The 18,387-nt window shown below is 35.5% G+C and overlaps 1 protein-coding gene across 7 annotated transcripts in view; it reads left to right on the top strand.

Moving 5' to 3' along the window:
- Positions 1–18,387, top strand: part of LOC7470211 (senescence-specific cysteine protease SAG12) — a 41,612-nt gene that overhangs the window by 21,957 nt on the left and 1,268 nt on the right. For 2 of the 7 annotated variants that reach the window (XM_052452074.1, XM_052452073.1), the window contains exon 3: positions 17,520–18,307. In XM_052452074.1, coding sequence (XP_052308034.1) covers positions 17,520–18,046 — 527 coding nt within the window. In that variant the 3' untranslated portion in view covers positions 18,047–18,307. Of the gene's footprint in view, positions 1–16,390; positions 16,886–17,459; positions 18,308–18,387 lie in introns of those variants that run through there. The other 5 variants (XM_052452071.1, XM_052452070.1, XM_002305037.4 and 2 more) reach the window with 4 other exon arrangements.

The following is an 18,387-nucleotide window of genomic DNA, read 5'->3' as shown; positions in this document are numbered from 1 at the left end:
TATCTGTTGGTGTTGACGGTGGTGGGAACGATTTCCAGTTTTATAAAAGTGGTGTCTTCAATGGGGATTGTGGGACACAGCAAAACCACGCTGTTACTGCAATTGGATATGGTACTGACAGTGATGGGACTGATTATTGGTTGGTGAAGAATTCATGGGGAACCAGTTGGGGTGAAAGTGGGTATACGAGGATGCAAAGAGGCATCGGTGCAAGCGAAGGGCTATGTGGCGTTGCCATGGATGCTTCTTATCCAACTGCATGAGTAAACGTTAAGGGTCATGTGATTAATATTATACTAAATAGTCAAAAATATATTCTACTTGATTATAGTTACGGTTTGGAAAGTTTGTAAACAGTGACGTGTGTTTGTCACGGGTATGATTTGAAAAAAATAGGTTTAAGAAAATCATTTTTAGTTGTTGTTGGTTGTGTTCACATACGTGTTTTTGTTAAAAATACGGTTGAAATTATTATTAAATAAAAAGTAATTAAAAGGTGTTTGGTTAAAACTGTTGTTGAAAGTGTTGTTAATAATAAAATGACATTATTCTGCATGGGATTATTAATACGTCATTAACATAACAGTGCGATATTAAGATTTTATTTTTATTGTTTCATTAAACTAGCTCTAATCTCATCATGAACATAATCCATTTGAGAAGGTCTCTGATATCCGTTGCTTTGCTAGCCTGTAACGACATCAGTTAAAAAATCTTCTCTTCTCTAGAGCTAACATTCGAGTTATTAGAGACTTGAAACTTGGTTGGCTGTGTTAGTGCAAAATAAAAGAAATGAACGTCGTTGATATGCTCAAGGCATTGAAAGTTTGTTAGTTACCGATATTAAGATCCTGTTTGCAGCTTCGTTGACATTAGTAGATTATGGAGCCCTTGTGTTTTGTATCTTATAAGAACATAAATATTGATGTTGCGTATTTTGTGAGGTTTTGGGATGATAACATATATGTTAAATATTTAATATAATTATTATTATGCTAGGAATTTTATGAGATGTTGGGTTTAAATATTAGTTAAATCCATTATTACCTAATGTAGAATTTTTCGTTGATACTTGTCGCACGTGTGCGGCGTCGCGATGATCGTCCACTTTGTTGGTTTGGGTATTTATCCAGGTAATCGGGAAAATGGGGCAGATAAGAAATTCTTGTTTTTTATCCGTGGAAAGCTCGAATGGGAGCCGCCACCTAGTATTTTGGTCACTAGAAACCCTAACTGGTCTTAGGGATTGGGCACGGGGACTAGTTGTGTAAATGGAAGGTATTAGCACCGCAAATACGTCTTACCTAAGGTAAGCTGCATTGTTCGATTGTCTTATAAAATTTAAGGTATTGTTGTGTTTTCTAATTGTTGGTCTGTCCAAAGTTAAAGAAAAGTCTTTCCCGGTAAGGAGATCTTTATCTTATCGGATAAATCCTGATTATTCTAAAGTCTATATATAAAAGAACTACCCTTGAATATCAAGAATACATTTTACGTATAAATTCATAATTCTAGATACTAAAAGAAAACAAAATATTTTTTGGGTATTTTTTGAAATACTGGCCTAGTTCTCGTGCCTTTAACAAACTGGTTATTAAAGTAAAAATGCATGCTAACACATATTTTGAAATTTTTTGTTCTATGAAAATACGATTTAATTTTTTTTAATCATTGAGAGACTTGGTCGTATGCAAAAATATTTTTTTCTATATAATATTTTTTTTCAACATTTCGGAGAAAACCTGGTTTTTTAATACCCGATTTGCATCGGCCCAAAAATATTTTTTTCTTTTCTTTTTTATTTTTGGACTGGGACTGACTTGGCCAACAATTTCGGTTTGGGCCGGTGTTGTTTGGCCCAATAAATAGTAGAGAAGCTCTCTACTGTTCACATGTAATGTGAATAGTGGGGAGTGAATTAATTCACTCTCCACTGTTCACTTGCAGAACAGTGGAGGGCGCCCCTAATTGAAGACGAAGAAGAAGGAGGGGGGAGAAGAGAGAGGTTGACCTGGCGGTGGCAGTGCTGTTGTTGACGATGGGCGAAGAGGAGTGGTGGTGGTTCTAGGTGGCGGTCTTTTTTTTTCTCTCCTTTGCTTCTCTGTGTTTTTCCTTCTTCCTTTCGTTCCCTCTTCCTCTCTGTTCGTCTGTTCGAATTGGGTCTCTTCTTTGAAAATGAAGGTGGAAAAGGGCGGACTTGACGGTGGTGCTGCTGCTGTTGGAGGTGTTGGTGGTGGTGGAATGGCGGCGATTCTTCTTCTTCTCTCCTCTGCTTCTCTGTGTTTTTCCTTTCTTTTTGTTTCTGTTTTTCTCTTGTTTCTACGTTCTCTCGTCCCCTGTTTCTTCTTTTTTGTTTTTTTCGTTCTTTCCTCTCTGTTTTCCTTTCTTTTTTATGTATTTCTCTTCTCGCATTTTCTCCCTAAAAACCCCTATATTTTCCTTCTCTCTTTAATGTCCCTACCCTGTTTTTTTCGTTCCCTGTCAACTCCTCCCAAAAATCTTTCTCTCTGTTTTTCCTCTTTCATTTTTTTTTATATGTTTCTCTCCTCTCTATCCTCTGTTTTTTTTTGCTTTCTCACCCCCAAATCCTCAGTTCATTCATCTTTGTTTTTTTCAAAATCTTTCTCTCTTCTCAAAAACTCTCTCCTCTGTTCCCTCGTTCTTTTTCTCCTTTTTTTTTCTTCCCAACCCCCATGTTCTCCTATATCTCCCCATATTTATAAGCAGGGGGAGAGGGGTCACCCTGTCCTGTCCCGTCATGGCATAGGGTAGGGTGGCATGGGGCTTCCTCTCCTCTCTTCAGCGTGATTGCAGGGCGTGTGGAGGGGGAGTATTGCTTGTCGGTGTTTGGTCAAGTTGGGGGAAGAGAGAGAGAGAGAGAGCGCGTGAAAAAACAAATTCAAAAACCTTCTTCCCCTGCTGCACATCCAAGGGAAAAAGAAGAACAGTGCCGTTCAAAACGACACCATTTCAGGCTTCTCCTTTTTTTTTTATGGGGACCCAAAAATGGGTTACAACAATATTGTTTGTATTAACTCTAAACATAGTAGTTAAATGATACTTAATTTAAATTACATGTTGTCATATTCCGATTATTTTTGTGGATAAATCTTAATTTAATTCATGTAGTAGTTAAATGCGTTATATAAAATATGATTGATGTGATGGGATAAATTGTGATGTGATGAGCTCAAGAAGATTGGATAATGAATGGAACGTGAATTGACTGTTTATTGAAGTATAGCAGGTTTAGTCGATAATTTGGAATCTCCTAGTATACGAGAAACTTTGCTAAAATTTCGATAGATTCTCAAATCATAAAAAAAAAGTACATTGTTTTCAAATTTATTACATGGAAATTGTACCTAAATAATTGGTGATGCTATAATGTGTGTGCACAATCCTTTTTGTTATAGCTTCGCATGCGGACTTCGAGGTGAGGTGACGTGTAAAAGGGGTAAAATACGAAGAAAAAGAAATTCGCCACATAGTTTTATAATAACTAAAAACCCTAACTAGTCTTTAGAGTTTCTCGGTTAGGGGTTGATTATCTAATAGGGAAGATGGACATCACCTTATACATTCTAAATAAGGTAAGCTGCATTGTTGTTTCTTTTCAATGCTATATGAGTTTTAATATGGTTTGCCTAGACTGACTGATATGTATGTTATTCAAGGTATTGTCATCATCCACAAAACAAAGTTCAAAGGACAGGACCCGATGGTGGACCTTACCATCCTAGGTTATTCAGTGGACTATTTTAATTGACCCTATTATCTATTAACATCCGAATAATAAAACGCCCTCCTCGGTATATATTGGTGGGCTAATTTCGATCAAAGTTCTAAGAATCTAAAAACCATACCATATATTTTTTTTACAAACTAAATGAGCAAAATCAAGATATTTTAAAATTCATAAGAGAATAACAACTAGAAAAGCAGAAAACAGGAGCAACACAAAAACAATTCGATGAACATGAATGTAGCATTTGATTATTGTCCTGGGATAGAAAGGAAAAAGACAATAAAGACAAAAATATATTTAATTGAAGATACACCAATATAAATATAAAAATAAATTTATTTCAAAAATAATTTTAAAAATCACACAACTCCGTTTTGTATAGTGAATGTTCATCCGATTTTAGTTTCTTTGTTAATGTTTCATATATGGTCCATCAATAAAACATAATAAAGATCAAATAGCCCATAACTTAATAAATAGTCATGCCTTTTTTATTATGTTTCTCTTTAGACAATGGTTAGTTAGTATTTTCAGCAAGTTTTCGTTTACTAAAATTAAATTCGTCTCTTAAATTTGGTTAAAAATAGATTGTTCATGCATGGACTAGCTAGCTAATGGAATTCTGTTCTTGGGCTGGGGATTCCAAATCATGTAGAAGTTTCTATATTGGAGCAAGTTATAATTTCAAATATATATCTCCACAATCCATATTCATATTAGTGTAAAAGGTATGCTAGCCAACCCTAGTTAAAAAGAACCTAAATCTCCTCTAGGTGTTACTTTAACACGTGAGAAGAAATATTGTGAATTTCCTTAGTGTTTGTTTTTAGCCCTTCAATTATTATTTTTTCTTCTTCAATTTCATCCTTTTATATTACATTAGCTTTGAATTTAACATCATGATTTATTTTGATTTATTTTCAATGAAGTTATTAAAATGTCAAAGGAATATCCCAACATTATATTGATGCTTGATTATATATATATATAACTCAGTTTTGTTGCTTGTGGGAAAAAAAAAACAATTTTAGAGAACCAAATTTAAGGAAGACGAAACAATACAGGGCTTTTTTGTCTACTTTTCAAAACCATGCCTTTTGAAAAATTTATGCCTAAATATTTTTAGAAAATTTATTTTTGATCCCTTTGTTTTGATAGTTTAACCTTTTGGTCCAAAAGTTTATTTTATTTATATTTCAGTCTCTGAGTTGGAAAGAGAAGAGAGAAAATCCTTGAAAACATGAATTAGAGATAAAGTTGTTAATTTATCACATTCCAATCATAAAAGTCAATCTTGGTGTCAACAAGTTCCATCCAACAAAAAGAGTTTCATTGAGGTGTTTTTTTTTATCTTATCAGAAAATCTTTTCTAAGTGTTTTCAATGCAAAAAAGGTTAAAATAGTTTTTTTTTTAGATTTAGAAGTTAGAAACATGACTTTTTAGCCACCATAGATGTCTAGAGTCTAACAATAAAAGAAGCATCATCTGCCACTACCAATAATGTGTTGTTTGATTAAAAAAAAAGGTTAGGGAGACGATGCATCATCGGCCTAATCTAACTAAAAAAAATACAAATAAGTTAGGTGCATAGACCCACCCTTGCAAGCCCTCCTTGCACTTGACCTGCTTTTGTTTTTGTTTTTTTTCAATAATATTTCTAGTAGACCAAGGTTGCCGGGATAATTTTTTGAGCCCTTTGTTGTTGTTTTTTGAATTATAATTGGTCAAATAAAATAAATAAGTTACTTTTAGGATATCATTCCATTAAATACCATTCATTTTTAAAAAAAATAATATTATAATATCTTTTATTATATTCTCAAGCATTGTTTTGTACATCCCTTATTGATTGTTTTTTTAACTATTTTTTCTTAAAGTTTAATCAAAATCAATTATTATGATAAAAAATATTGTTTTTCAAAATTCTATTTCTTTTTATTCAATGAGCTACGCTTCTTATAGAAAAAGAATTACATGAATCACAAAGATAGGTTTCAAAAACAAAATACAATTTAGTTCTATAATTTTTGTCGCACATGGTACGGCGTCGCGGCGATCGTCCACTCTCGTATGTATCTAGCAAATATAGGGAGACAAGGAATTCTTGTATTTTATCGGTGGAAAGAGGGAATGAGAGTCGCCACTTAGTATTTTGGTCACTAGTAACCCTAACTGGTCTTAAAGATTGGATACAGGGACTGGTTGTGTAAAGGGAAGGTATTAGCACCCCAAATACGCCCTACCAAAGGTAAGCTGTATTGTTCGATTGTCTGATGAAAGCTAAGGTATTGTTATGTTTTCTAGTTGTTAGTGTGTCTAAAGTTTAAAAAAGTCCTTCACAGTAAGGAGATCCTTATCTTATCGGATAAAACCTAACTGTTCTAACATCAATAAAAAAGAACTACCTTTTTAATATCGAGAGTACATTTTACGTATAAATTCATAATCCCAGATACTAAAAGAAAAAAAAAAATTATACTGACATGAAAAGTATGTTATTATTTTATATTTGCATAAAAAATATCAAAACTTTAGTGTTTTATTTATACTAACACTTGTCTTTAGGGTTATGAAAAGCTGTTTAAAAAATAATTATTCTGATAAAACAAATGTCGCAAAAAAGGGTTTGCATTAATTAATAAGATACAAGGGGTGTTAATTAAAGAGATGCCTTTTTATCCTTATTTAATTCCTTTAAAAGTTTTTTTTTTTAAATCATTAATTTCCTACATATCTCAAAATGCTATATGAAAAAAACAATGATAAGAAAAGGAGGAATTATACTAGAAAGTTATTTTGTTTTGTTGAAATTTAAATTAGTGCTCTTCTTTTGAAAGAAAAAAAATATTTTGACATATAATTAGATAAAAAACAATTTGAAGAATTCCCTACAACACGATATTAAATATCTTAATCAATATTTATCTCTTAACTTTTTAATTTAGTCTTAGATTAAAATTAACAGATTTTTATTATTTATTGACATATAATTCTCGATCAATTTTGTTAAATATGTGCAACAAGTTTTCTTGAGTACAGAAACACGTTGATGACACCTATATTTTTTATATATAAAAGAAATTTTGATATGACCTATGGTGAAATGCAGGTAAAATGACTAGTAGAAACTAAAATTAATAGAACTTAATTAACAAAAACTACAACCCTTTGAAAAACAAAACATTGTTCACCTAGACTCAAGGGTCATGTTCGTTGGAACAATGTAATAGCGATGTTGCTTTTTCCATAAAAAATAATTGAACTAGCTATTAGCGGTTGTGAGGTCTTCGGACAAGGTCCATTCATTATTATTGTTGTAACTCATTTTTGAGCGCACACACAAGAAAAGAGAAAATACAAATAATAATAATAATAATAATAATAATAAATAATATATCAAAAAAAAAAAGAAGCACGAAACATTATCGTTTTGAACGGTATTGTGCTTCTTCTTCCCCTTCACATGCAGAGGCAGGGGAAGAAGACGTTTCTCTCCCCTGCAACGCACCCTCTCAATCATTCCCCCGACTTGTCCCCTCACGGACACCACCCACACCCGCATGCACTGTCACCACGCCAAAAGAAGAAGAGAATCATGCCATGCAGTGGCAGGGGTCGACGGTGCAGAGCTGCCTCACTCCACCCCGCCCTGCACCATGACAGGACAAGGCATCGTCACTCTCGCTCCCGCTGGCTATAAATACTGAGAGGTATAGAGAGAAAGGAGGTGGGGGGGCCGAGGAGGAGAAATGTTTTTTGGAGAAAAGAAGGAAGCAAGCTGCAGAAATGGGGAAGAAGAAGGAAAAAAAAAAGAAAACAGAGGGGGCAAAACTTTTGGGAAACGAACTTGAAGAAGAGAACCGAATAGAGAGAAGGAAGCAGGGGATTGCTTGAGAGAGGAACAGAGATTGTTTTGAAAACAGGGTAGACGAACAGAGAGGGGAAGGCTTGAGCTGACGAGAGAATAGAAGGAAAGAACAGAAAAACAAAAGAACAGGGGAGAGGAACTGTTAAACGTTTATTGTTTATTTGTTATTTGATTTACTCTGTATTTGAATAAGTTCCTATTTACCAGAACCAGTCAATTGTTTACCTATTCCTTAGGAAAATCCCAGCTGACTAGGTGACAGTTAGTCATGGGATAGATGCTGCATATTTTTCTACTTATCTATTATTTGTATTCCTATTTAAGTTGAACTCTTCTTAATGAAACAAATAGAGTTGCACTTCCACGTTTGTTGTTACAAAGCTTTAGCTTCACTGTCACGTTTTCAATACAAAACTTTAGCTTTGAATTAGTGCAGAACACTTAGTGTTCAACAAGTGGTATCAGAGCCAGAGAGTGTTAGAGTGTGACAAATCAGAAAGTTAAGGGAAAGACAGGGAAGAGAGATCGTGAGATTGAGAGAAACACTGGGAAACACAGGGAAAAAGAGAGATAGTGAGTTTTGTGAGTTTTGTGTCTTTTGCTGCAGCAAAGAAAATGGCATCAGAAAATAATTACGTGCAACCTGCAATCCCACGCTTTGATGGTCATTATGACCATTGGAGTATGTTGATGGAAAATTTCTTGAGGTCAAAGGAGTATTGGAGTCTTGTGGAACAAGGGATCAATGAACCAACGGTTGGAAGTGTGCTGACAGAAGCACAAACCAAAATCCTTGAAGATCAGAAACTGAAGGATCTTAAAGCAAAAAATTACTTGTTCCAAGCAATTGATCGGGGGATTTTAGAGACCATTCTTCACAAGAACACATCCAAGCAGATTTGGGACTCAATGAAGAAGAAGTATCAAGGGTCAACAAGAGTGAAGAGGGCGCAGCTTCAAACTCTTCGCAAAGAGTTTGAAATTCTCCACATGAATACTGGAGAGTCAGTCGATGGCTATTTTTCACGCACTCTTGCAATTGCAAATAGAATGCGAATACATGGTGATAAAATGGAGGATGTAACGATAATTGAGAAGATTCTTCGATCAATGTCTGCAAAGTTTAACTATGTAGTCTGCTCCATTGAAGAATCACACAACATTGAAGAACTTTCGATTGATGAGCTACAAAGCTCATTGCTATTGCATGAGCAGCGGATGGTGAGCATTATTCCTGAGGAACAAGTTCTGAAAGTATCAATGAATGGTGGAGTACCTTCAAGGGGATATGGAAGAGGTCGCAGCTGGGGCAGAGGAGGTACAGGCCGTGGTGGAAGAGGCCGTGGTTATGATCAAAAACCATTTGATAAATCACGAGTTCAATGCTATAATTGCCACAGGTATGGCCATTATCAGTATGAATGCACAGATAAAGAGGAGAAGGTGAATCTTGTAGAAGCTGAAGCCGAAGAAGAAATGCTTTTAATGGCATTTCTTGAAGAAGAAGAATCCAAATCAGACAAATGGTATTTGGATTCAGGGTGCAGTAACCACATGTGTGGAAACAAGGAATTATTTTCTTGTTTGAATGAAAATTACAAAGATACAGTAAAGCTTGGGAATGGCATGTTCATTACTGTCATGGGAAAGGGAAATGTGAGATTTTATGCAAAAGATAACACAGTGCAGACAATATCCAGTGTCTTCTACATTCCAGAATTGAAGAGTAATCTGATTAGTATGGGACAATTGCAAGAGAAGGGATATACAATAATCATTGCAGCAGGTTGTTGCAAAATACATCATCCAGAGAAGGGAGTAATTGCTGAAGCAAGAATGACAAGCAATCGCATGTTTCCATTATACATGCAGGATCAAATTCAAACATGTTTTTCCACGAAAATGCATGACTCAACTTGGTTATGGCATTTTCGTTATGGGCATCTAAATTTCGATGGCTTGAAGGCACTGCAAGAGAAAAACATGGTGACTGGGCTTCCTAAGATCACTTGTCCTACTGAATTATGTGAGGAATGTGTTGTGGGGAAACAACCTCGAGATTCCTTTCCAAAAGGAAAAGCTTGGCGAGCTGAACAAACTCTTCATTTGGTTCACTCGGACATCTGTGGACCAATTAATCCAACCTCAAATGGCAACAAGAGGTATTTTATCTCCTTTATAGATGATTGCAGTCGAAAGACATGGGTTTACTTCTTGCAAGATAAGTCTGAAGCTTTTACTGTGTTCAAGAAATTTAAAGCTCATAGTGAAAAGGAATGTGGTAATCCCATTAAAATCCTTCGAACAGACCGTGGTGGTGAATTTACTTCACATGAATTTGTAAATTTCTGTGAAATGCATGGAATACAAAGGCAACTTACAGCAGCATATTCACCACAACAGAATGGGGTGGCGGAACGAAGAAATCGTACAATTATGAACATGGTTCGTAGTATGTTACTGAAGGGAAAAATGCCGAAGAGTTTCTGGCCTGAAGCAGTTAAATGGAGTGTTCATATATTGAATCGTTGCCCTACGTTTGCTGTAAAGAATATTACACCAACAGAAGCCTGGTGTGGATCTAAGCCTATGGTTGATCACTTCAGAATCTTTGGGTGCATAGCATATGCACATGTTCCAGATGCCAAAAGAACAAAGCTGGATGACAAGGCAGTAAAGTGTGTATTTCTTGGAGTTAGTGAGGAATCAAAAGCTTACAAGCTTTATAATCCAATCACCAGAAACATAGTCATCAGTCGTGATGTTCAGTTTGATGAAGAAAACACATGGGATTGGAAGAAAACAGATGCAAATCTGTTTCAAGATTCTAACCTGTATGAAGATGCAAGCTACGGAACAGAAGAGGGTTTTATTGGTGATCGCAGAATTGAGTCTCACATTCAGCCACCTGAATGTGAAATTCACACAGAAGAGCAGCTGCAAGTTCCTATTCCACATGAAGGAACCATTGTTCCACATGGTGAAGGGACATCCAACATACCTCAACGGCAAAGAACAGCTCCTGCATGGATGAATGACTATGTCAATGGAAATGAATTTTCTGATGAAGATACCTTTGCTCAGTTTGCTTTATTTGCAGGTTCTGATCCTATAAAATTCGAAGATGCAGTAAAAGAAGACAAATGGAGAAGAGCTATGGATACAGAGATTCATGCCATCAACAAAAATAACACTTGGGAACTTGTGGATCTTCCAAGAGGACAGAAAACTATTGGTGTAAAGTGGGTCTATAAGACCAAGTTAAATGAGAATGGGGAGATTGACAAGCACAAGGCTCGTCTAGTGGTAAAGGGTTACAAACAGCAGCATGGCATCGATTATGATGAGGTATTTGCCCCAGTAGTCAGGCATGATACCATTCGTCTTGTAATTTCATTGGCAGCACAACACACTTGGCCTATTTTTCAGATGGACGTAAAGTCTGCTTTCCTGAATGGGGACTTGGAAGAGCAAGTTTATGTTGATCAGCCTTCTGGATATGTGAAGCAAGGATATGAGGAGCAGGTTTACAAATTGAACAAAGCTTTATATGGACTGAAACAAGCTCCTAGAGCTTGGTACAGTCGTATAGATGCGTTCTTCACTAAGGCAGGTTTCAGAAAATGCCCACATGAACACACTTTATTTGTTAAAACTGCAGGTGGAGGTAAATTCCTGTTTGTGTGTTTATACGTGGATGATCTTATTTACACTGGGAATGATGGGATTTTGCTTCAAGAATTCAAAGACTCCATGAAAGCTGAATTTGAGATGACTGATTTGGGTATGATGCGTTATTTTCTTGGAATTGAAGTCATGCAATCAACAACTGGAATCTTCATTACGCAGAAGAAATATGCAAAAGAGATCTTGGAAAGATTTCATTATCAAAATTGCAATCCAGTCAAGAATCCAATTGAACCAGGACTGAAGCTACATAAGGATCTTGATGGACAAAGAATCGACAGCACCTATTACAAACAAATGGTTGGGAGCTTAATGTACTTAACGGCTACTAGGCCGGATGTTATGTGTGCAGTGAGTCTTCTTAGCAGGTACATGGAGTCACCAACAAGTCTGCATTCCCAAGCTGCGAAGAGAGTGTTTCGTTATTTACAGGGAACAATTGATTTCGGTATACACTATAAGAAAGGAGAAGCTTCAAGACTCATTGGCTATGCTGACAGTAATTACGCAGGTGATTTAGACGACAGGAGAAGCACTTCAGGAAGCGTGTTCATGATGAATTCAGGTGCTGTGTCTTGGTCTTCAAGAAAACAACAGGTGGTTACTCTATCCACAACCGAAGCAGAGTTCATAGCCGCAGCAACATCAGCATGTCAAGCCATATGGCTGAGAAGAATTCTTGATGATCTGCATTTTCAGCAACATGATCCTACAATAATTCACTGTGACAGCAGCTCAGCAATCAAGCTTTCTAAAAATCCAGTCCTTCACGGGAGAAGCAAGCACATAGATGTGCGATATCATTTCCTTCGTGATCTTTCAAATGAAGGGACCATCGAATTGGTTTACTGCCGAAGTGAAGATCAAATCGCAGACATCATGACAAAGGCACTGAAATTGGATGCATTTGAAAAACTGCGTAATTTACTTGGAATGTGTTCGTTTCAGGTTCTTGAGCAAGGAAATTGATGACAGCAGCTATGTTGTTTGTTTAATAAAACTGCTATGATGAAACCTCCATAGTAGTACCATCTTAAACTGTTTTTTGCAGAAATCAGTTTAAGGGAGGGTGTTAAACGTTTATTGTTTATTTGTTATTTGATTTACTCTGTATTTGAATAAGTTCCTATTTACCAGAACCAGTCAATTGTTTACCTATTCCTTAGGAAAATCCCAGCTGACTAGGTGACAGTTAGTCATGGGATAGATGCTGCATATTTTTCTACTTATCTATTATTTGTATTCCTATTTAAGTTGAACTCTTCTTAATGAAATAAATAGAGTTGCACTTCCACGTTTGTTGTTACAAAGCTTTAGCTTCACTGTCACGTTTTCAATACAAAACTTTAGCTTTGAATTAGTGCAGAACACTTAGTGTTCAACAGGAACAGTAACTCATCTCTCTCTCTGGTTTCTCTCCCTCCACCGTTGGAAGCTGCGCCACCGTCATTTTGCCTTGTCACCAGCAGCGCCGCCAACAACAGCTGCCACCAGCAGCAACAGAGGAGAAACCGAAACAAAACAGTGAAGGAGAAAGAACAAGTGAGAGAGCAGAGACAGAGAGGAAGGAAAGCGCAGAGGAAGGGAGACCACCGTCTTCACCAGCGAAGCCATCGTCTGCTCCTCCAGCACGACCACTGTGTCTCTGCACCAAGAGAAGAAGAACAACCGCAGAAGAATCACCGTCTGTCGCTGCTCACCGAGAACGGTCACCACGAGCCACCGTCGGCCCAACCACCACGCTCCCTCCTCCCCTTTTCTGGCTCCTCTGCTGTGTTCACCATTTGCATGCAGAACGTGAGCAATTCACGTTCTGCAGCAAAGTGGAAAATAATTATATATAACGGGTTACTGTGGCATGCACAGTAACCCGCTATTTGTTTTTTGGGCTGGAACATCAGCCCAGCCCACGCGGCTGGGTTGAGTCCAGCCACAACAAGGTTCTCTTTTGGGCCGGTCCTGGCCCAATTTCATTTTGGGTTGATTTCAGCCCAGCCTCTTTTTGGGCCGGGCCGGCCGAGTCAAAAAAATATTCAAAAATCATTTTGGGAAAATTTGTGATATTCCCGCGCATTTTTCTACGTCATTTTGATTAATATCGGGTAGTATTTTTATACCGTAAAAATACAAATCCGGTATTAAAATACCCGGTTTTCGTCAAAACATAAAAAAAAACATGTCTTTGTTTTCATGCATACGGCCCGGTCTCTCAAAAAAAATAAAATCATATTGTATTTACATACAACAAAGAAAACTTCAAATATATATATATATATATATATATATATATATATTAGCTTGCATTTTGGCTTTAATAACCAATTTATTAAAGTTACGAGAACTCGGCTAATATTTCAAAAAAAAGAAAAAAATATTTTGTTTTGTTTTAATGTCTGAGATTATGAATTTATACGTAAAACATATTGTCGATATTAAAAATATAGTTCTTTTATAGACTTTAGAACGGTTAGGTTTTACCCCATAAGATAAGAACCTTCTTATTGAGGAGAGTTTTTCTTGAACCATAGACTGACCAACAATTAAAAAAACATAACAAGACCTTATTTTTTATCAGACAATAAAACAATGCACCGTACCTTAGGTAGGGCATATTTGAGATGCTAATACCTTCCCTTTACGCAATCAGTCTCTGTACCCGATCTTTGAGACCAGTTAGGGTTCCTAGTGACCAAAATATTAGGTGGCGACTCCCATTCCATTTTTTCCACTGATAAGAGATAAGAATTCCTTGTCTCCCCATATCTGCCAAAATAGACATACATACCACACCTGATGAGGGTGGTAGGGTGATCGTCGCGACACCGCACACGTGCGACAATTATCAAATTGTTCGGGGCGCAAGTAGATCGTTTTCCATTTTAAAAGCACAGTGAAACAACTAAAATTTTCAAGGAAGCAAAACTTTTGGAGGTGGCGTCTAAGGGCATTTTCATCTTTTCACACTAGTATTTTGGTGATGGTTATGTTGGATAAGGGGCAATTTGGTATTTTAATACATGTAAAATATAATTAAAAAAAACGTAACCGGCACATGCAAGGCACTCATCAACGCGTCCTGGAGGCAAAAAAAATCCGGTTTTGTCCTTTTGTATTTAATTAATTTGGAATTAAAGTACATTGTGTTTTTCTTTTTGAAAAAGGTTTTTTGTTGCCCGATTATCACAATTACTTTTTTTTTGGTCTATTTAATATCATTGTTTTTTTTTTAAAAAAAAATTTAATTAAAATAAAATCAACTTATTTGATTCAGTTGATTCTACAAGCTCAACATTATTTATTTTTTATACGAGAAGAAATGGCCCTGCGGTGTAAAGTGGGTTGTTGAGCTAGTGTTTTAGCTAAAGCATCAATTTAAGCAACCTTGAAGTTTCGCAATAAAGTTTTCTTCCTTGGAATGATTGTGAAATCAATGGAAATTAAGTTATGATCCAATCAATATCACAAATAAAAATTATTGCATGCATATTTCAATTATTTGGATGAAGCTGTGCCGAGGCTGTTGTAAATGGAATCTTAATTTCATCGACAAAAATAAAGGAATCCAAACTTATTGATTAGTACAGTGCTTGAAACGAAATCAAAAGCCTTTGCCGTGATTTGCTCTACCAGTGTTGTCTTCGGCATTGGTCGTTAAAAAAATCATCCCACGTATCGGTTGGTTCGTCTCGGTTTTAATTAAAAAATTAAATAAATTAAGGAGATGGAATCTTCCCCCATTCCATTAATTATTGACAGTCATGGTTCGATCGTTGATCACACGTCCACGGTACACTGGCAAGAAGAAGAAGATGATGGAAGTTCTAACCAATGGGATGTGTTGGTTATTATATGTAGACGTACAAAGTTATTAACTACTCCTTCCATATCACAAGTTATTATCACAAACATGATCTAGTTGGTCTAATTTCTATTACCCGAGTCGCGGGTTTGGAAAGTTAATGCTCATTGGCATTGTTTTTTTTTATATAACTAATTTTCCTTTTTGATACCATCATTTGACATTTTTTTTTATATATATAAAAAACAGGCTTTGTAATTCTCTTTGTTTTCTTTTCTTTTGGGTTATCATTATTTCATTAACTGAGCTGCAGGTTTGACAGGTTAACTCGGGTTGACTCGGTCATGCCATAAAAATTTAATATTAAATAAAAGCTAAAAGAGTAATAAATCAAATTTCATACACTTAAATCTTGAATTATATATATATATAATTTTTCTTCTAAACATGTATGAAAGTTAGAGCACCCATCTTTTTTATCCAACTCTATATAAAATTTCATGAACAATAGTTATAAATTTCAGAATAATAACACATCAAGATATTCGTACTCGACGTGAGGAAGGTCTTACTCTCAATTTCAACTTAATTAGTGTATTTGGATTTACATAGTTATGAAATATTTGATAACGATTTGTTATTGACCTTTAATTTATCAAAAACAACTTAATAATGATAGTTGATCACACGTATGTACACGGGCAAGAAGAAGAAGATGATGGAATCTTCCCCCATCTTATTTCACCAGTGATTTTCCGTCAGCAAGTTTTTTTAACATGTTATTTTATAAAACAATTATGAAAAAATAAAGAAAAGAACAAAAAAAAATGACATAAATAGACTAAGTATAGGGTGATAAATATTTCTAAGTGTAAAAACTAAAAAGAAAATTTTCAAAACAAGTATAAAGAAAAAAAAGTTAGCTAGCAAAGATAATTTGTTTTTTTTAAAATTTTATTTTAAAAAATGCCGTTTGGTTTGGTTTAGGTTTCTCAAATCAAAAACAGAAAAATGAGCCAAACAGATTTTCTTTAATTTTTCTATTAAGTATTTTCAATTTAATATTTTTCTATTAAGAAAAATATTGAGATCATGGAAGTTTGAACTCCGAATCTTGATGCTACACTTATATTTTAAATTAATTGGCGCACATATTACTCCAAATTTGACTTCAAAGCTCCAAACGTCTTCTATGCCCCAAACGTAGAATTAAGGCTAGTCACATAGAAAGAAGCTGGTTACAAAACTGGGTCTATAAAACCCCATTGCGCTTGTTTTGAATTTGTTGTGCCAATAAAAAAACACTCACTTACAAGGCTGTAGACGCATATACTCTTATACGTACCATGGCCGCAAAAAAATGCAATACTCGTATTTTTCTGCCATTTCTCCTTATTTTAGCTGCATGGGCAACAAAAATAGCTTGTCGTCCTCTTGATGAGCAGGAATATATGTTGAAGAGGCATGAAGAATGGATGGCTCAACATGGACGTGTCTATGGAGACATGAAAGAGAAGGAGAAACGATACTTGATTTTTAAGGAAAATATTGAACGTATAGAAGCATTTAACAACGGTTCTGACCGCGGATACAAGCTTGGTGTGAACAAATTCGCAGACTTGACCAATGAAGAATTTCGTGCTATGTATCATGGGTACAAGAGACAATCATCCAAATTGATGTCTTCATCATTTAGATATGAAAATCTAAGTGACATACCAACTTCAATGGATTGGAGAAATGATGGTGCAGTCACCCCAGTTAAAGACCAAGGCACTTGTGGTAAGTATACTTAATAATTTATCATAATAAACGGAATGTTGCCTTTTGGGTATATCAATTTTGTTTTTTGCCATAAGTAATGAATAAGTATTATAATATTTTGAAAATACTTTTTAACAAATATTAAGTGATTTATGATTATTTAATTAAGCGTGAATATATTTTTTATAATAGTGATTTTTAAGTGTAAAAAGCTAAAAAAATAAAAGTTGATTAGAATGATAATATATATATATATAGAAATAAAGTCACATAACAACACTAACGTCTTTGGTTGTGTAGTTAAAAAATAACAATGGAGAAATTTTTTATCTTAAATAAAAAAAATGGACCCCATAAAGTGTAACAATATCAGATCCTTTTAAGTAATTAAGACTTGAGAAAAACTAGAGTCCGATTTGATATAATTCATAAATAACAACCTTCATAAACTTGTTTGTATATAAAGTGGGGATATATAATTACTCCTAGTATTCTTTAATTGCCATAAGTAAATACGGGAAGTTTCACACATCAGTTCTGATCCCTGCTTCAATGATTCTGCTCGTTGATTTATAATTATGTTGAATGGTAGGGTGTTGCTGGGCATTTTCCACAGTGGCAGCAATAGAGGGAATTATAAAGCTTCAGACAGGTAACTTAATATCATTATCAGAGCAACAGCTTGTGGACTGTACTGCTGGAAATAAAGGCTGTCAAGGTGGTCTCATGGACACTGCTTTCCAATATATTATACGAAACGGAGGGCTAACAAGTGAAGATAATTACCCCTACCAAGGAGTAGATGGCACTTGCAGTAGCGAGAAGGCAGCATCTACTGAAGCACAAATAACTGGGTATGAAGACGTGCCACAGAATAATGAAAACGCTCTCCTGCAGGCTGTGGCCAAACAGCCAGTATCTGTCGCTGTTGACGGTGGTGGGAACGATTTCCGGTTTTATAAAAGTGGTGTCTTCGAAGGGGATTGTGGGACAAACCTAAACCATGGGGTTACTGCAATTGGATATGGTACTGACAGTGATGGGACTGATTATTGGTTGGTAAAGAATTCGTGGGGAACCAGTTGGGGTGAAAATGGGTATATGAGGATGCGAAGAGGCATCGATTCAAGCGAAGGCCTATGTGGTGTTGCAATGGATGCTTCTTATCCAACTGCATGAGTAAACGTTAAGGGTCGTGTGATTAATATTATACTAAATAGTCAAAAATATATTCTACTTGATTATAGTTACGGTTTGGAAAGTTTGTAAACAGTGACGTGTGTTTGTCATTGTGGTAGCTTTTACGGTTGCGGTTTGGAAAAAATAGGCTTAAGAAAATCACATTTAGTTGTTGTTGGTTGTGTTCAAATACGTGTTTTGTTAAAAATACGGTTGAAATTATTATTAAATAAAAAGTTATTAAAAGGTGTTTGGTTAAAACTGTTGTTGAAGGTGTTGTTAATAATAAAATGACATTATTCTGCACGAGATTATTAATACGTCATTAACACAACAGTGCG

The sequence above is a fragment of the Populus trichocarpa genome, chromosome 4 (genome assembly GCF_000002775.5).
Source record: "Populus trichocarpa isolate Nisqually-1 chromosome 4, P.trichocarpa_v4.1, whole genome shotgun sequence".
NCBI lineage: Eukaryota > Viridiplantae > Streptophyta > Magnoliopsida > Malpighiales > Salicaceae > Populus > Populus trichocarpa.
The sequence above is the reverse complement of the archived record's forward strand: the minus strand, read 5'-3'. Positions and strand labels throughout refer to the sequence as shown.